Source organism: Triticum urartu, chromosome 7 (assembly GCF_003073215.2).
Source record: "Triticum urartu cultivar G1812 chromosome 7, Tu2.1, whole genome shotgun sequence".
Lineage (NCBI taxonomy): Eukaryota > Viridiplantae > Streptophyta > Magnoliopsida > Poales > Poaceae > Triticum > Triticum urartu.
Genome location: NC_053028.1, coordinates 65,880,152 through 65,900,089, shown reverse-complemented (window position 1 = coordinate 65,900,089; position 19,938 = coordinate 65,880,152). Strand labels below are relative to the sequence as shown.

General features: G+C 43.8%; 2 protein-coding genes across 3 annotated transcripts; both read left to right on the top strand.

Moving 5' to 3' along the window:
* Nucleotides 1–9,652: 9,652 nt before the first annotated feature.
* Nucleotides 9,653–11,730, top strand: LOC125522892. Its single transcript, XM_048687937.1, has 6 exons — nt 9,653–10,294; nt 10,397–10,486; nt 10,603–10,755; nt 10,865–10,989; nt 11,118–11,247; nt 11,407–11,730. The coding sequence occupies exons 1-6, from the start codon at nt 9,716–9,718 to the stop codon at nt 11,530–11,532; spliced, it is 1,203 nt and encodes a 400-aa protein (XP_048543894.1). The 5' UTR covers nt 9,653–9,715; the 3' UTR covers nt 11,533–11,730.
* Nucleotides 11,731–15,824: 4,094 nt separating this feature from the next.
* LOC125523681 lies at nt 15,825–19,483 on the top strand. Of its 2 annotated transcripts, XM_048688741.1 has the most exons (4): nt 15,825–16,835; nt 17,602–17,688; nt 17,795–18,007; nt 19,152–19,483. In XM_048688741.1, exons 1-3 carry the CDS (start codon nt 16,442–16,444, stop codon nt 17,905–17,907), a joined length of 594 nt encoding a protein of 197 aa, XP_048544698.1. In that variant the 5' UTR covers nt 15,825–16,441; the 3' UTR covers nt 17,908–18,007; nt 19,152–19,483. The 2 variants fall into 2 exon arrangements, with proteins under 2 accessions (XP_048544698.1, XP_048544699.1); XM_048688742.1 differs by lacking the exons at nt 17,602–17,688; nt 17,795–18,007 and having other exon boundaries at nt 15,829–16,835.
* The last annotated feature ends 455 nt before the right edge of the window (nt 19,484–19,938 follow it).

The following is a 19,938-nucleotide window of genomic DNA, read 5'->3' as shown; positions in this document are numbered from 1 at the left end:
TAATTTTCAAAAATAAACTTTTCTTTTGTGTGTTTGTTTCGCTTGCGGAGTGGTGAGGGGTGGCGAATATTTTCCATGCTAGATGTGTTATTCTTAAGATGAGTGTTTATTCACTTGTCATTGCACGAGAGTAAGGCAAAGGTATTAGGGATGCCCGGTCCGGAAATGCAAAAAAATAAATTTACTTTATGTTGTCAAATAATAAATTCCTTGGAAAGTGTTGGTATGGAGGGCACGCATGGATACGGTTATCCATGGAAAATGAAAGTATGGTGGAAAAAGGAATATCTTTATTTTCTGTTTGGGAACCGCCTATGATATATCTATGCATGGAAAGTATTAGGAACTCTAAGTCGTTTTCGTCGGTGGGATGGATACACCTCCCAGTATATTTTTATCTCTAAATTTTTCGCTTTGAGCTCTGGCACCTCAACAAATCCCTACTGCCCTCTGCAAAGGGCCTTTCTTTTACTTTATGCAATTTTTATTTTGAATTTGAGTCTCCATCTTCTCTTATAAAATCACCAACTAGGAGGCAATATGATTGTACTTGAGTATTGGGTGTAGCTAATATGCGAGTGTGTTTCACAAATGAATCAATGGTTGAGCATGGGCTAGGGATAGCTTATTTTAGCGTTGATATTTTGAAAGACATGGTTGCTTGTTGATATGCTTGAGTATTTAAATTATCATGTCAAAGCTAGACTATTGCTTTGAACAATATAAAAGGCCAAATGTCCATGCTATAAAGAAAGAAATATGATATGACACGTTAGGCAGCATTCCACATCAAAAATTTTGTTTTTATCACTTCCCTACTCGAGGACGAGTAGGAATTAAGCTTGGGGATGATGATACGTCTCCAACGTATCTATAATTTTTGATTGTTCCATGATGTTATATTATCAATCTTGGATGTTTTTAGTCACTTTATATCATTTTTTGGTACTAACCTATTGACATAGTGCCAAGTGCCAGTTGCTGTTTTTCCATGTTTTTTACATCGCAGAAAATCAATATCAGACGGAGTCCAAATTCCACGAAACTTTACGGAGAATTTTTATGGGCCAGAAGGAACACAACAGGCACTGGCTGCACCTAGGGGGTGCCCCGAGGGAGGCAGAACCCACCAGGGCGCGCTAGGAGGCCCAGGCGCGACCTGGTGGCTTGAGCCCACCTCGGGTGCCTCCCGGACCGTCTCTTTGCTCTATAAATATCCCAATATTCTCAAAACCCTAGGGGAGTCGACGAAATATTCATCCAGCCGCCGCAGAGTCCAGAACCACCAGATCTAATCTAGACACCATCTCGGATGGGGTTCACCACCTTCATTGGTGCCTCTCCAATGATGCGTGAGTGGTTCTTTGTAGACCTTCAGGTTCGTAGTTAGTAGCTAGATGGCTTCATCTTTCTCTCTTGATTCTCAATACAATGGTCTCTTGAAGATCAATATGATGTAACTCTTTTGCGATGTCTTTGTTGGGATCGATGAACTTTGAGTTTATGATCAGATCTATGTTTTTATATTCATGAAAGTATTTGAGTTTCTTCGATCTCTTTTATGCATGATCTCTTATAGCCTCATATTTATTCTCCGATATTTGGGTTTTGTTTGGCCAACTTGATCTATTTATCTTGCAATGGGAAGAGGTGCTTTGTAGTGGGTTCGATCTTACGGTGCTTGATCCCAATGACAGAAAGGGAACCAACACGTATGCATCGTTGCTACTAAGGATAAAATGATGAGGTCTATCTCTACGTAGATAGATATTGTCTACATCATGTCATCGTTCTTATTGCATTACTCTGTTTCTTCATGAACTTAATACACTAGATGCATGCTGGATAGCGGTCGATGTGTGGAGTAATAGTAGTACATGCAGGCAGGAGTCGGTCTACTAATCTTGGACGTGATGCCTATATAATTATTATTGCCTGGATATCGTCATGAGTATTTGAAGTTCTATCAATTTCCCAACATTAATTTGTTTACCCACCATTTTGCTATTTTTCTCGAGAGAAGCCACTAGTCAAACCTACAGCCTTTGGGTCTCTTTCTCATATTATTTGCCTTTCCGATCTACTTTTATATGCTTTTATTTTCAGATCTATTAATCCAAAAATCCGAAAATACTTTGCTGCACTTTATTTTATTTGCGATCTATTTATCCAATCTATTACAACCTTTTTACCATGACGCACCAATTTCTGGCATCGTTACCCGAAAGGGATTGACAACCCCTTTAACACGTCGGGTGGCGAGGATTTGTTATCTGTGTGCAGAGGCTGTTTACGATGTGTTGCTTGGTTCTCCTACTGGTTCGATAACCTTAGTTTCATATCTGAGGGAAATACCTATCGCCGTTGTGTTGCATCATCTCTTCCTCTTTAGGTAAATACCAACGTAGTTTCAAGCGACATCGTATGGTTAGCTACCAGTGTTGTGGATCAGACCGTTAGTGGCCTGCCCACGAATAGGTGTATGTGTGTGTACATGCAGGTAGTGGGTTAGTGGCTGTGTGATAGCCAAATGAGTCGGCTATTTAAGACATGTAACCGGTTGCATCAAGTGCGAGAAGAAATACAGAAAAGTGGCACAAGTTGTGTGCATGCCAAAGCCTGTGTGTGTTCTTCTTCTACCTCCAGACATGTGTGTGCTTCTTCCTCCTCGGGCTGCTCCAACATTTGGTATATAGAGCTACGGTTTGATCCGTCCCTATGATGGCAGGCACCAAGGGAGACGATGCGTCCAAGGCGGCGGAGCTGTCCAAGGGGAAGTCGGGGGAGCCGGCGACTCCACCGAAGGCGCGGCTCACCGACGGCAGCGGCAGTGGCGAGATTCGCGTCGTCAAGCGTGTCGTCTGGAAAACCTCGCCGATGGTGTAGCTCCCCCCGCTGACCCGCACGAACTACACCGAGTGGGCATTTGTCATGCGAGTGTGGCTGCAGGCGCAAGGCCTGTGGGAGGTGGTCGAGCATGGCACCGTCATCGACTACCGCGACAATCGTGAAGCTTTGGGCATCATCCTCCAGGCTGTGCCGCCGGATATGTTGCGCTCCTTGGCTGGGAAGGACTCGGCGAAGGAGGCTCGGGACGCCCTCAAGACCTTGAGGATGGGGTCCGAGCGCATCTACGAAGTCCGGGCGTAGACGCGTCGATGGAGGAGTTCGTTGTCCGGCTCACCGGCATCGTCAACGACCTCGAGGCCCTCGGCGACGGCATCACCGAGCACAAGGTGGTGCTCAAGTTTCTCCGTTGCGTACCACAGCGCTACCGGCAGCTCGCCCACTCCATCCAGTCTCTACTCGACCTCAAGACCTTGACGATTGAAGAGCTCGTGGGTCACTTCTTGGCCGTGGAGGAGAGCTTCGACATGGACGACGCAGGCAGCAGCAACGGTGGCACTCGGCTGCTCCTCACGGAGGAGGAGTGGTTTGCTCGCTCCAAGAAACAAGGCGGTGCTGGCAAGAGGAGGAGCAACTTCGACATCCGCAAGGTCCGCTGCTACAACTGCCAAGACTACGGGCATTTCTCGAGGGACTGCACCGCGCCCAGGAAGGAGCAGGACCACCTCGCCGCCGCGACCGCCGAGGGAAATACTTATCTCTACTGTACTGTATCATCCTCTCCTCTTCGGGAAAATCCCAACGCAACTCACAAGTAGCAAGGAGGCCCCAAAACTTGTGTCTCCAAAGGGCCAAAGTCCTCAATTATACACCACAAGGGAGGACAAACTCTCCCCTTGGCCGCCCTAGGAGGGGGAATTCCCCTCCAATTCGGTACCACTTCCTTCTACAAGGAGGAAGGGGGTGCCTCCACATATTTGGGCCCAAGTAGCTCTCCACCTCTTGGCCTTTTAAAGCCCGTTGATATTAAATCAAATATAAAATCCTCCTAACTATTATTAGAGGCTTTTATTATTAATTTAACATCTTTGGAAACAATTTCCACCGATATATTATTTATCGGTGATACCCGGTATTGCCAGATAAACCCTGAAATGCTTCAGGTTCCTCTAGGAACTATTCCAAATATTAATGAAACAATTCAAGAAATAAATCCTCGATACTCTCATCCTACTAACACTCAGCAGATCATGATTGCCTTAATCTTGTGACCCCGTAGGTTCGGTAAAACATAGACATGAATGAAACTCCTTCGTTTAATGACCGATAGCGGAACCGTGGACGTCCATATCGATCCCTGGGATTACATGAATGACATTCGAGTGAACCTTTGGTTATCATGAGATGTTCCCTTTGCTTCAAAATACTTCACAAAACCCAGGATGCATCGGTATCCTCCTGAGTCATCACACCCTCATTATACCGTTATCCTCGTTATTGGTTTTGTTCTTATTTCTCCTTGTCATGTTCCGCCATCCCCGTGATGTAGTCACGTGTGTCTGGCCAGATGATGATGGGTGATGTCACACGGGGAGGGCCCCAACAATATTTCTTCATGTCGGAGGAGCAAATCCCACTCTCAAGATATCTAGTCCCTTGTCAAACTTTTTGATGAACCTACCGACGAGATCTATTTTTCATGTATCTTTTGGTTTTGCCCATATGAAAATGTAGAAGCCAACAATCGTTATTGTTGTTCCAACTAGGCTGCACAAATTAGAAGAAAGAAGAATAGTTTAATTCGACTTGTACTCAACAGTACCAATTATAGAGAAGTATCCTTTTACTGGGATCAGAATTACAACATTGGAAGAAGTACATACCTCCCCCACTGTAATTCGCCAAGTATGAAGATAGAGTCCAACAAAATTGTAAACACTACAAATAATGGGTTGAACATCAAAGGATATGTCCTGCGTCGCTTGGACACAGACCACAAGATCATGCAATATCTCCCGGCCATTGCAAGTGCCCCTATACCAAATGATTTCATGTTTTATTTCCAAGGAAATAATTTTGCAAACAGTTTCTTAGTTAAGAAATGTTTTTAATCCTTTATAGCGGGAAGGTATGGGACATAGTTAAACTGCGCTCGTGCTCATGTGAGATGGGTGGAGAGTTAAATTGAATTGTTATTTTTAATAAACTTTGACAAATGTTTTGATTGGTTGCAAAGTTTCATCATTGGATGACATTCGTGCAAGACGCGGTAAGACAAACCAAAACAATGCTCCAAAAATGTTATTTTCAAAAACATTTTTTTGCAGGGTGAAAGAGAGTTTTATTCCGTAATGATAGGGTTAGAATCTCGAGACAACAAGTCCTCACAACACGGAGGACTCGAGTTCAATCACATCGCACTACAAGCTTCGGTACGGCTATAAAATGCCAATATATGTGCTACCCTATTTTGTTCCCTACTAATCTTCATAGAACAAACTCTCTAACAGCCATATTTTCTCTAATCTCAGCAGATAAGTGTCCATAAGCCGACCTAGACAAGGTGTTGCCTACAAGAATGGCTTTAACAGATCTGATTGTACCACCACCGAAAATTCGAACTGAATGGCCAGTGTCATACCTTGCATAATCGCATGTATTTCCGCTTCAAGGGCGTCAATGCAATGAAATATGTATCAGTATGTCGCGAAAATCAACGAGCCATCTTCCCTTCGTAAGACCATTCCAGCCGATACTCGGCCATCCATGCTCGAAAAGGAGCCGTCAACAGAAAGTGCCACCCAACCCGACTGCGGTGGTGGCCACAACTTACGTAGGAGGTTCGTTTTTACTTGATAAACTCGGCTGTCATCACACATCGCCATACCTTCCTTTTATAATTTCCTCCATACTATATCTGCTGATAGGATTCAGAGATTTATAGTAACTGTTCAAATATTGCACAATCACCTCCACCGGGGTATCCTTTTTTGCCATGCGCTATGTCATTGCGAAGCTGCCAAACTCGCCAGATAGTCATGATTACTCGATCACGAATATGATCTGGACAATTAGATAGCACTTGCAACGGCCAATCCTTTCCTGTATCCACAAGAATTGAGTCATCTAGCAAGGGACAAATCATGCATAGAGCCTCCCACACATGTCAACATATGATAAGAGCATGAAAACTGCTTTCCCTCTCAATACCGCCGACCGGGCAAGTACTGGACACCGGAATATGTCATTGGTGCTTAGCCAAATTAGTGGCCAATGACCCCGACGCTGTCCTTCATGCCATAATCCGCATTTTTAGGGGAACATGTGAAATCCAAATATTGCTCCAGGTTGTACGCACACCTTCTGTACTTGTGCTACTTGCTCCACTAGCATGCAGTACATCATGTGCTTATGTTGCCAAATGATAGGCCGTTTTGACCGTAAACATGCCATGTGATTCAGGAAACTACCCAATGAAATCGCTTCTGTTCCTAGACAAAGTTCAAATTTTGAGAATTTCGACAACGTTGATTGGCCAGAAATGTTCGTCAAGGCGGTCAATGATCCATGCACCAGTTTCATTCAAAAAATCAGAAACACTGTTAAAACAACAGTTCCTCTTAAGATTAATGGGGCGAAAATCAAATCATTGAGGGACCCAGGGGTCCCTCCATGTCCTGACCGAGGCCCCATCACCAATTCCCCAAATTATACCTTTTTGACAAGTTCCAATCCATGCACTATGCCCTTCCAAACAGCCGAAGAGTGTCCTGTAAACACAGTATCAAGAATGTTGCCATTCGGATAATATTTCGCCTTTAACAAATGAACACATAAACTTGCAGGGGCATCAATTAATCTCAATGCTTGCTCAGCCAATAAAGCTTGGTTGAAAGCTGGCATGTCTCTAAATCCCATACCTCCTTTATTCTTTGGTAGCCTCAATTTATCCCAACTCAACCACGTCATCCTCTTTTTTACATTCTCAACACCCCACCAGTACTCTCTCATCATCTTAGTTAGATCATCGCAAACCGAGACAGGTAAGCGAAAAACACTCATAATGTACGTAGGAATCACCTGGGCTACATCTTTGATTAATATTTCTTTGTTTCCAATAGACATAAACTGTTCACTCCAATCAACTAGTCTTTTCCTCAATCTTTCCTGAGTTGTCTCAAACTTCCCTTTATGCATCCTCCCTTCTGGAACCGGCAGACCCAGATATTTAGGCTCAAATGCTTCACTAGTGATCTCCAAAGTATTTTTCACTTTCGAAGATACCACTTTCGAGCAATTACTAGAGAAAATGATGGAACACTTCGATGGGTTTACAAGTTGACCCTCAGCCAGTGCATAAGTGCTCAACAAACCTTTTACAACAGTTGCTTGCTATTTTGAAGCTCGAAACAACAATAATGAGTCATCCGCAAACAATAAGTGAGATATCGTCAGTTCCCGGTGACATACTGTAACCCCATGTAGTCCCCTCCTCCAAACAAGCTTTGTTGACCAAACGAGAAATGGCGTCAGAAACAAAGAGAAATAAAAACGATGATTACGGGTCACCTTGTCTGAGGACACGGGAAGGGGTGAAAGCCTCCAATAATTTTCCATTCAACTTAACCAAGTACTTCACCGAGGACACACATGCCATAATCTAAGAAACCCATTGTTTTGAAAAAACACCACTTTACTAGCTCATGTTGCCATAAGGCTTCATTGAAATCACCACATACTAGCCAAGGATCTTGCGACACCGATTTCAAACGAGTGAGATGATCCCACGTGTGGTGCCGATTCTCAACCCTTGGCTCTCCAAATACAAGGGTCATACGCCACTTTTTTATCACAACCCTTGTCCTCCACGGAAATATCAATAAAACGCTGACACGAGTCCAACACCATGACCAGTAACGATTCATCCCAATATAGAGCAAGGCCAACACTTTGTCCCATAGAACTAACACCACGGAAACCTTTCAAACCTAGCATCCACCTTAGCTTTTCCATCTTATTAGCTACTTTCCTCATCTCACAGAGAAAGACAAGCTTGGGGACGTTGGTTTTAGAGAGGGCCAACACCTCACGAACTGTTCGGCGTTCCCCCCCCCCCCCCGACAGTTCCAAATCAAGGAATGCATTGCTCCCGACGTGACTCCTCAAGGGAGCCGCCAGATTATGAATATCATCACCATAGTTAAAACACCGTTCTCCCCCTCTTACCATCGGAGCTCTAGGTTGGAGAAGAATTATGGATATCATCACCGGTACCTGAAGTTATAGCAAGCAACGGTTCCTTTGCCTCGGCTTGACACTTGACCTGCACACCCCCTAGAAGAAGGCATTTCCTTACACCTTTGTCCTCGTCCATACTCATGTTTACATGATTGTCAATCACATGCCCCGCTGGAACCAACACAGCAACAAGGTTTTTACTTGGGCAAGTTGTCGTATCAGTTAAATCCTCATCAACACTTGCAGCCGGTGGAGGAGCAAAAGCCCGACAACCTCCTCTAATCTCAGCTCTGTTCATGTTTGGTAGATCTGCATATAACCAATCCCCAAACTTCAAACCATTGTTGTGTAAACACCCAATCCACACTCCTTATGCTCATGTCCAATTTTACCACAGTGCTTACAAAAACATGCAAGTTTCTCATATCTCACAGCATACACCTGCCTCTCCTTTCCTCTAATGATACTGACATGCTTTGTTAAAGGTTCTCTGACAACATGTTTCACTCTAATCCTCACATAATCTCCTTTAGAATTTCCTAAAATCCTAAACTCCAAGATCTCACCAGCCATGCGAATCAATTTTTCCACAATATCCTCACTGCAATACCCGTCAGGATGTTTGTGTGTATGCAACCAAATAGGAATATGAACGAACTGAACATCCTCCGCCCTACTGAATCCATCGTATGGGTGAAGAAGTACATCCCAAAATCTAAAAAGCCATGGCCCCTGGAACATGATCTGCTCCCAATCGCCAAGGCATGAAGCCTGCACCACAAACATATTGGCACCAACCGGCCAGAATCTCACCAGTTGCGCCGGGTTCCAAGCTAATTGCATGTCCTTGAAGAACGTCGACTTCCCGAAGGTCTTATCAGTGTGCACCCGAGCAAGAGCCATCTAGCGTACGCGGTCATTGATCTCTGGAATTTCCTCTTCGATCACCAGATCATTGAACACCTCATCTTCTGGGTCAAGTTGCCCGAAGAAATCCGCTAGGTCATCCGGTTTGCCACCTCGAGACCCGCCACTCGCTGCCGAGTGTGCGTCCAAAGAGGTCGCCATCGCAATTTCCGTCGCATAGAAGCCTTGCAGATCGTTGGGGAGAAGGTAGGACTCAGCGGCGATCGAGATCACCGAGAGACAAAACCCTAGCCACCGCGCAGGGGAGGTGTTTTTGAGGAGGATATGCTTACGTTATTTTCAACAGCATTTTGGAGCATCAATTTTGTTTCAACAACATTTTAGAGCATCAGTCTTGTTTATTTTGCCACGTCTTTCACGAATGTTTTTTTTTAATGTTCTCTTGAGCCGAACAAGCCCTCACAATGCCACGCTGGCCGCAAAAGCATCGTGGCGGCCAGCGTGTACCATCCTCTCTCCCTGTCACACCATCCAACAGTTTTTTTCAAACGTGCTCCCGCCATCCCCTCTGCTGAACCACGCCCACAGAGCCACCACACAAACGCCGGACACACTCGCATCTCTCCCCGTGCACCGCGTCCACGCAGAACCCCGTAGCGTCCTCCTCCCCAACTTCTTTCCCGCCACCAGTCCCTTATCCACCAACGGCGAGGCCTCGCCGCCTCATTCCCCGATCGGTCAGTCGCGCTCTCCGCCCGCCCCGATGTCCGCCTCCGATGACCTCGTCCATCGGATCGCCGCCTTCTTCCCGCTCCCGCCGCCCGCGCAGAAGCAGCAGCTCTCCGGCGTCGCCGCGGCCGTCCTCAGCGCGGGCGGCCGCCTCGGCCGCGCCGTGGGCGACGTATTCCGCCGCCTGCGCATCGACGACGGCCTCGACATCGCGTACGCGCGCCGGCACCGGAGGGTCGTCCCCGGCAGAGGCGGCGCGACGCCCGAAGGTGATGGCGCGCGGAGCAAGCAGGACCAGATCGCTGGCTATGGCGGCGATCGTCCGGTGGTAGGCGGCTCCGGGAGGTTCGCGCGGTCGCAGGGGAGCATGGTCCTGTCGGCGGCGTTCGACAGCAGGACGAACGACGTGGAGAGCTCCGTGGCGGCCCGCGGCGACCTGTGGCGCGCCGAGGCGTCGCACTCCAGCAGCAACAGCAGAGGCGGTGGTGATGGTGGCGCGGCGCCGCTGTTCCTGGTGCAGCTCGGCCCCGTGCTCTTCCTCCGCGACACGACGCTGCTCTTCCCCGTGCACCTCTCCAAGCGCCACCTCATCTGGTACGGCTTCGAGCGCAAGGTAATCAAACGACTAGCATCAAACACACTGTCTGAGGAGCCAAGATCTTATCTGCAAAAAAAAAAGACTGAGTAAGATCTTATGCTATGTGCTTGTGTGCAGAACGGAGTGCACTCGGTGTGCCCGGCGTACTGGACAGCTCGCCGGAGATGCTTCTTCATGTCGATGATCTGCCTCAACCCATTTGCCTGCGTGAGTGTTCGATCGGCGTTCTGAATTTTCTGTCCTGGATCCTGCATTCCTGATGATGACAAGTCAATCTCTGTACTGTCTTTGCCTGAACTTTCCCTTGGAAATCAATTGGGCAGTCGTTCATGGACATGCAATTCCCCAACGGGCAGCTGAGATACGTGGCCGGCGATGGGTTCACGGCGCGCGGCTTCCTTCCCCTCGGCGGCGGCGGCATCGTCCAGGCCCACGGAAAGTTCCCCGGGGAGAAGAGGCTCAGCTTCTCCTACAAGGTCAGCGGCCTACCTGATCCCTCAAAACGTATCATCTGCATTTTCTGCACACATCACAAATTCACAACAGAAACCCGATCGAGAGATGATCTGAGCCGTTGCTCTGCAGAACGGCAGCGGGGGCAGCGTCACCCCGAGCGTCCAGTGGCCGGACAAGTCCCTCTCTCTGGGGCTAACCCAGGTGCTCTCCTGGAGGAGGTGCGGCCTCATGCTGCAGCCAGCGCTGCAGCTCAGGCAAGTCCACTTACTTGCAAGTTGCAGCCTCTCTGTTTCTTGCATATTATGCTGCAGTTGATCTTGTTTGGAATGATGATCATATAACTAAGCTGGTCAATGCCATGGTGTCTCTTTGTGATGAACAGCGTGTGCCCCACATTCGGCGGGAGCCGGCCCGGCGTGTCGACGGAGCTGGTCCATTCGGTCAGCGAGGAGGCCAGCGTCGCCTGCGGCTACTCCCACACCGCCTCCCCCTCAGCCTACGCTTCCGTGTCGGTCAGTAGCTTCGCCGTTGATCCGCCATTTTCGTATCGTTGAGCTACATTGCACACTTTGCATACTTTTGGATAAACACATGGGTGCATTACTTGTACTCGGTACACATGGTTTTACTTCGTGATGGTAATCAGTTGATCTTGTTATGCGAGTGTGCAGCTTGGGAGATCCAAGCTGAATGGCGGCGCGACGAGCTCGGGGCTAGTGTTGAGAGTGGACGCACCGCTCCACGGTTTTGGGCGCCCATGGTTCTCCATCCAGATGAACAGTGGGCTCGAGTTCTGAATCTTTGATTGTTGCAAAGGTAAATATACGAGGCGGCATTGCGTCTCGACAAAGGCATGTATAGTCGATGCTAGTTTTGTACATATGGCTTGACAGAGGACTGGAACAGACTCTTTATATACATGTTACAAACAACTTACAAATCATATGATTGGCTGAAACTGTGGAAAAGGACCATGAAATTTACATGGTCAGATACATCTCCTGCCCCTTCGGACATTTCTGAGAAAAAGCTCTGCTGTAACAAATGTGTGTGAAGTATTTAAAAGAGGTAGCTAGATAGAAATGTTTTACTAAGCTAGAAAATATCGGGCGTCAACGTTGAGACTTGAGATAATGGTTTCCAGCGCATGCCCGAATAGTTTTGAATTTCAGTTTTAGAAAAATTACAGTCATTACTGAAATTACAGAATTTCAGTGAAATTAAGTGATTTCGGTTTTCATTTCGGCCAAAGGACCAAAAGTTTCACTTGAATTTGACAGGGATCCAATTAAATATTTTGAAATTCAAAAAGTAACTTAAAAAAAATTTGAATTTCTGTGTACTATCAAAATTGGTGAAAGATTTTGATCGATAGGTGATTATTTTAGTATATGCTTAAAATAATGAAATTTCATTGAAACTACACTAAAAGTGAGAACCATCCGGTATTCTATGCAGCTAGTGCTTGTAGAGAATATATATCGCTCATTCTGAGCAATAAGCAATAGGTGTGGCTCGACCACAGCATGAGCCTACATGGGTTGGCCCATGGCGCCGTTTTTCTTTCGAGGTGCCCATTTTTTAGCATTTTTCTTTAATGCGGTAGCACCTGATTTTCTTTCCAAACGGGAATTTTCATTTTAGTTTTCTGCCATATTTTAGTTTTTTGTCTTATTTTTTGATCAATTCAAAAAATAAATTAAAAATAATTTGAATTTTTGTGTACTACCGAAATTTTGAAACATTTTGATCGAAAGGTAATTATTTTAGTATATAAGAAAAATAATGAAATTTCTGTAATTTCATCGAAATTACACTAAAAGTAAGAACCATTCGGTATGCTACGCAACTAGTGCTTGCAAAGAGTATATATTGCTCATTACGAGCAATAAGGGACGCTCGACCACACCATTAGCCTACATGGGTTAGCTCATACCACCGGTTTTCTTTCAATGTGGCCATATTTAGCATTTTTCTTTGGTGCGCTAGCACCTGATTTTCTTTCGAGATGGGAATTTCCAATTTTTTTGTCTCATTTTCCGTGTCTGCGTTAAATTAAAAAAATAACTTAAAAATAGTTTGAATTTATGCGTACTACTGAAACTTTGAAACATTTTGATCAAAAGGTAATTATTTTAGTATATATCAAAAATAATGAAATTTCAAGTTTTTCATTGAAATTACACTAAAAGTAAGAACTATTCGGTATGCTACACAACTAGTGCTTGCAAAGAGTACATATTACTCATTACGAGAAATAAGGGACGCTTGACCACACCATGAGCCTACATGCGTAGGCTCATGGCACCAGTTTTCTCTCAATGTGGCCCTTTTTAGCATTTTTCTTTTGAGACGGGAATTTCCATTCTTGTTTTTGTCTCATTTTCGTGTCTATGTTAAATTCAAAAAATAACTTAAAAATAATTTGAATTTTTGTGTACTACCGAAATATTGAAACATTTTGATTGAAAGGTGATTATTTCAGTATATACCAAAAATAATGAAATTTTAAAATTTTCATTCAAATTACACTAAAAGTGAGAACCATTCGGTATGCCACGCAACTACTGCTTGCAAAGAGTATATATTGCTCATTACGAGCAATAAGGGATGCTCGACCATACCATGAGCCTACATGGGTTGGCTCATGGCACCGGTTTACTTTCAATGTGGCCCTTTTTTTAGCATTTTTCTTTCGTGCGGTAGCATCTGATTTTCTTTCAAGATGGGAATTTCTGTTTTTGTTTTTGTCTCATTTATGTGTTTGCGTTAAATTCAAAAAATAAATTTAAAAATAATTTGAATTTTTTTATACTAGCAAAATTTTGAAACATTTTGATAAAAAGGTAATTATTTTAGTATATACCATAAATAATGAAATTTCAAAATTTTCATTGAAATTACGCTAAAAGTGAGAACCATTCGGTATGCTACGCAACTAGTGCTTGCAAAGAGTATATATCGCTCATTACGAGCAATAAGGGACGCCCGACCACACCATTAGCCTACATGGGTTGGTTCATGGCACTAGTTTTCTTTCAATGTGGCCATTTTTACCATTTTTCTTTGGTGCAGTAGCACCTGATTTTCTTTCGAGACTGGAATTTCCATTTTTGTTTTTGTCTCATTTTCCATGTCTGTGTTAAATTCAAAAAATAACTTAAAAATAATTTGATTTTTTTATATTAGCAAAATTTTGAAACATTTTGATTAAAAGGTAATTATTTTAGTATATACCATAAATAATGAAATTTCAAAATTTTAATTGAAATTGCACTAAAAGTAGAACCATTCGGTATGCTACGCAACTAGTGCTTGCAAAGAATATATATTGCTCATTACGAGCAATAAGGGGTGCTCAACCACACCATTAGCCTACATGGGTTGGCTCATGACACTAGTTTTCTTTCAATGTGGCCATTTTTACCATTTTTCTTTGGTGCAGTAGCACCTGATTTTCTTTGTAGCCTGGAATTTCCATTTTTGTTTTTGTCTCATTTTCCGTGTCTGCATTAAATTCAAAAAATAACTTAAAATTGAATTTATGTTTACTACCAAAATTTTGAAACATTCTGATCAAAAGGTAATTATTTTACTCCCTCTATCCCAAAATATAAGAACGTTTTCGACACTAGTATAGTGTAAAAAACGTTCTTATATTTTGGGACGGAGGTAGTAGTATATACCAAAAATAATGAAATTTCAAAATTTCATTGAAATTACACTAAAAGTGAGAACCATCCGGTATGCTACGCAGGTAGTGCTTGCAAAGAGTATATATTCCTCATTACGAGCAATAAGGGATGCTCGACCACACCATGGGCCTACATGGGTTGGCTCATGGCACCTGTTTTCTTTCAATGTGGCCATTTTTAGCATTTTTCTTTGGTGCGCTAGCACCTGATTTTCTTTCGAGATGGGAATTTCCATTTTTGTTTTTGCCTCATTTTCCGTGTCATTGTTAAATTCAAAAAATAACTTAAAAATACTTTGAACTTAATGTACTACCGAAATTTTGTAACATTCTGATCAAAAGGTAATTATTTTAGTATATAAGAAAAATAATGAAATTTCTGTAATTTCATTGAAATTACACTAAAAGTGAGAACCATTTGGTATGCTACGCAACTACTGCTTGCAAAGAGTATATATTGCTCATTGCGAGCAATAAGGGATGCTCAACCACACCATGAGCCTACATGGGTTGGCTCATGGAACCGGTTTCTTTCGATGTGGCCATTTTTTCAGTATTTTTCTTTGGTGCGGTAGCACCTGATTTTCTTTTGAGACAGGAATTTCCGTTTTTCGATTTTGTCTCATTTTCTGTTTCTTCGATAATATTTTTATTTGTTTGTTCTTTTTCTCTTTTCACCTTTATTTTATTTTATGTTCTTCCTTTCTATTTTTAATTTTATATTATTTTTCAGAGACAAAAAATGTGAACAATTTATAAAGTGCACGAATATTTTTCTTAAAATGAAAAACTAATTCTAATACATTAAAAAGATACTATAGTACTTTAAGAAAAGAATAAATTTTGGAATGCATGAGTATTTTAAATGAATATTCCTTATATTTCGTTTATAAAAATGTATAAAATCTTATTACTTTTATATGAATGCTTTTTAAATATGCATTCTTTCCAAATTACATGAATTATTTTTAAAATTGGTGATTTATTTTGTTACATTAACTTTTTAAAATGGGTAAATATTTTTTATTTATTTCTAAAAAATATGTACACTTATTTCATAGTTGTAAGAATTAATAAACAAGACAACTCTCTCTCTCTCTCTCTCTCTATATATATATATATATATATATATATATACATATATATATATATACTGCTATATTTATGTTGAATATTTCTAAGGAGATAAAAGGGGAAAATGAAAACCAAAAAAAGAAGAAAAAAAAGGACGCGGCCAGCGTTTGCTAGTTGGGTCTGTGCCATTGGGCTTAAGCGAGTAGTTCCCAGAAACACGCACGGTGACCCACGACATGACCCACGACGCACGGTGGCGAGTCCGCTACGCGGCCGACCTCGCGTCGGCGAGGCAGGTCCGGTTCGACGACGGCGAACTGTGGCTTCACTCCGAGGCTCTCAGGATCGTTCTCCTCGACGGCACGGGCTGCACGGTGGATGCGCGCTTTCTCAGGGAAGGTGAGTTCGTCGATGTTGGTGGCATCGTCCCTTTTCCGTGCCATTTTGCGAGGATTTTGGACAGGATTCCGGCGATCTCCGCGTTCCCCGGCGAGGGCGTGTCGGTACACGTTGCGGGGCCGTCACGTACGGGGACTAGGGCCACCGCGGTACACGGGCACGATCGCACGCCCCTGGGGGCGCGTCGCCGCCCACCTCCTGTGACAGATGGACCCGGAGTCCTTGGGCACGCGCCGGCCCGCCATGGCCCTGATGCGCGACACGTGGGGGGAGGCGCATCCGACCGCCATGAGCGCAGCGGACCTAGGGTTCCCGGGGGCGCTGCGGATATAAATCACGCATCCGCCGCCCCCTCCCCCATTTTGGATCTGGACGAGGGTTTCGCTCACTTCTGGAGCGCTCCGCCTCCTGTCAGATCTAGGGTTCGTCAATCCTTCGTCTGGTGGGAAGGCAAAATCTATGGTGATAGCAGATCCTTTGCGCAAGTAGTTGCTTCTTCCCACCCCACAAATCCACCCGTTCCCCCTAGAGCTGCTGAGATGAGAGGAGAGGGCTTCGGTGCGGGCCGCCATGGCCGCGGGGCTGGTCGCTTCGACCGCGGTCGCGGTCGCGACCGTGAATTCGACCATGTGTGGAAGCGCAAGCCGGAGACGGTGCATTCGTCCTCAACCAGAGCTTCGGGATCTGCCGGGTCCGGATTCGACAAGTGGGATGAGGCCGCCGGCGAACGCCACGCCAGCAATGTTCGTCTGTCCCGCTGGGACGACAACACGGAGGCAGGACAGGAGCATGCCGGGGTGGAGGCGACGGGGAAGCTGATGGCCCCTTCCTCACATGGAAGGCAGGGAGCCCTGGACAGCGACGACGCAGATCTGCGCGCCTCCACCAAGAACAAGGCCACTGCGGGGGATCGAGATCTCCACACTTCCTCTGGTACTCATACACCCTCTTTTGATGTCTGTCAGATCTGCAATACTCCTAGCCACTTTACTGCTAGATGTCCACAAGCTTTTTGTGATCGTTGCAAGAAGAAGGGTCATTTATATGTTGTTTGCAATGAATTCTTTCCATGGGAATGCACCCCTGCAATGTGTGCATTTCAGTCCAAAGGGCAAGGGTTTTTTTACATCCCTGATTTTGGTGTGGATAGGCAGCCTAGAGAGCGCATCTAACATTCTTAAGAAGTTGCTCCCCACTTCTACCTATTCTCTCACCATGCACATTGTCCACACCAGGTTTTTGCCACATCATCATTCAGTTTGCAAAATCAGCCTGCATGTGAAAATTTATTAGAGAGGGAATAGTTTTAATTGACACCACCCGTCTCTACTTTCTTGCCTTCCCGTATTCTCTGGCCATATCCCTTCCTCTTCTTGCTGAAAAATAAATCCCTTCCTCTTCTTGCTGAAAAATAAATCTCTTCCTTTTTCTCCCCCATCTGCTGTGAGACTAGCCACAATAGAGAGTAACATACACTAGCAACATACACATATCCCTAGACTATGTTACTACCTTCATAGTAGGTAGCAACTTAAGTGTGGTAACATGCAAAGATTCATTTATTAGGTTATAGACTCATATTGCATTGGGACATGTGATGTTACAGTAACTAGCTAAGTTACTACAACTATCTGTCTCCTCATTAACTCATTGCCACATAAGCAAATTTGCTGAGTTGGACTCGATGTTACTGCTGAAGTTACTCCCACTGTGGCTAGTCTGATCTCCTTTGCCACGAAGGGCGCCGCCGTTCAGCATCGAAGCGACAGCCCGCCCAAAGATCAAGGTTGGTCTCAGTATCCTCCACCCTTCAAGATCAGCGCCGCCTCACAAGGTAGGAGGCCATGTTTTCCGCCTTGCATCTTCGTCTAAACGATTTTTTTCATCTGCAGTTCGCCTCTCTCTCTCTCTCCGTCTCTTCAACGAATCGGTGGATGCCTTCTGCTCTTCACTACCCGACGACCATGATTCCGCATCCAACCTCGCCAGCCCTTGTGATCGCTAGAATCCATGGCCGGGAGGTGCGAGTCGGATTCGAGTGAGGACCTGCAGCAACCCCCTTTTACAACCGAGCCCTGCCTCCCTAGATGTATACCAAAGAGAAGGTGAGGAAACATATCGGATGTTTGTTATCTGCCAAGTTCATCGAGAATTTGATCCAATTTTTTGTCAAGTGTTGTTGAATCATGATCATATACATTCAGAAGGTAAGGTCCTGTAATGATTTTTTCCTTAAGAGGCTGTGTTTAGAATTTTTGCCATGGGATTTTGGAAACACTCACTACTATTGCACTACAATTACAAACAGGCAAGTAACTGTGCATGGTTTTCGTCTTATCCCTTAGTTATTATTTTAGAGGATGTTGACATGAAACAACAATGATGGCAAAAAAACTCTTACAACCAAGAATCCAGTTCCAGTGCAGTAACAGTTGTATGTATTGTAAAAAGAATCCAGTGTAGTACCATGTACAAGAATCCAGTGCAGTACTAGGTGATGTTGTATACTTAATAATGGTATGGCAAAAACACCAGGACTGATTAATTCATCTACACATCATGCCATCATTCTTTGATTCATATAATGTGCATGCTTATAGTTCAGTAAACTTATTTACTTTGATGAAGGAATATATCGATTTTGCTACAGTTTTTGATCAATAAGGATCCATTTTTTGTCTGTGTCGTGAAAAAATTCTTCCAATTTTTATGGGACCATTGAAGTCTTCATGTATCACATAGTGTATTTGTCTATAAATCGAGTTAGGACAGTTGGCAGCCTACATTTGAACACAATATTTCACATTTCTTTTCTGTTTCCTTCTTCCCATAAGGCATATGCTAATATGGCCTTAGCCAACTTACCATCATTTTCTGCACCTTTTGTTTGTAGAAATCCATGAGGGGTGATTCACAGCACATCTGAACATCCCTGTACTTTAGAAATTGGCGAATATGTATATCCTGAAAATGCATCTATATTTCCCTTCCAGTTTTCCACCATGAATGGTTAAACATTGAGAAGTTTTTATCGTGAGATATAATAATGCAAGGAGTTTACCTACTTGGTTGGTTTTTGAAATTTGAAGCATGTTTAAGTAGCTTCAAGAGGTATAATATTCTGAACGCTAAAGCTCTCTTACTAGCTTTAGTGATTAGAGAATTTATGTTATATACTTTTGTTAAGCATGTTTCCTGTTATCTAGCATTTTATAAAATACTTCTTAGTTTGACTTGATGTTCTTGCAGGAGTGAGGGGGGTTTAGATGTTCTGTCTTGAAGATGTTAGCTGCCCCTGCATGGCCATAGCTTATTAGTGCCTCCGTCCACCATCTTTTGATAATGAGGCTTGCAAATTTAAGTATTGTCCATTTTGATAGTGGGATTCATACGTGAGTATCATTGAGGTACTAAGCAGATATGCTTTTACAATTATATAAGGTGTCTTAAGTTAGTATATGGAAAGATTTGTACGTAGTCATTTTGTGAGGGTGTCACTATAACTTCCACAATCTTTACCTTGTCACTTCATGTTGTAAGCTAAAGTTGCACATAATTTATTGCTTCATGTTGTATTTGTGTTAGAGCTTGCAGATTTTGTTTGCCCTTCTCAAGTCACTTTCCCATGCTAATCCACCAAAAGGGTTGTAGTTTTTCTTCCGCTATTCATACGCTTATCTGAGTCGTAGCAGAAAGAAGCTGACTGGCCATGTTCATTCTTGATTAAGATGTTGTAGTATTTTGAGTCAAAACAAGGCAGGCGCAAACGGTTTAGGAGGAGTGATTTTATGCATGGATTTGGTTCACATATATTTTAGGGAGGACATTGCACAATAGGAAACTCATGTTTGATCATTATAGATACAACTAAGCTCGGTAAACAATTGAATTTATTGATAGTTTTAAGACTTATCAATCAAACATCCCACAACAACGTCCCGCAGCAACGCGCGGGGTATCATCTAGTTTTCAATATTGTTGTTACTATTACTGAAGGGTCCGCTCTCACTAAAGATATTGAACATGAATTGAGCGT

Excerpts from the sequence above, each read along its gene's own strand:
- LOC125522892 (XM_048687937.1), top strand. The coding sequence starts at position 9,716 with ATGTCCGCCTCCGATGACCTCGTCCATCGGATCGCCGCCTTCTTCCCG. Across the intron at positions 10,295-10,396 it reads GGTACGGCTTCGAGCGCAAG|AACGGAGTGCACTCGGTGTG; the intron begins GTAATCAAACGA and ends GCTTGTGTGCAG. Across the intron at positions 10,487-10,602 it reads GCCTCAACCCATTTGCCTGC|TCGTTCATGGACATGCAATT; the intron begins GTGAGTGTTCGA and ends TCAATTGGGCAG.
- LOC125523681 (XM_048688741.1), top strand. The coding sequence starts at position 16,442 with ATGAGAGGAGAGGGCTTCGGTGCGGGCCGCCATGGCCGCGGGGCTGGT. Across the intron at positions 16,836-17,601 it reads AGATCTCCACACTTCCTCTG|TTACTCCCACTGTGGCTAGT; the intron begins GTACTCATACAC and ends TTACTGCTGAAG. Across the intron at positions 17,689-17,794 it reads CAGCCCGCCCAAAGATCAAG|TTCGCCTCTCTCTCTCTCTC; the intron begins GTTGGTCTCAGT and ends TTTCATCTGCAG.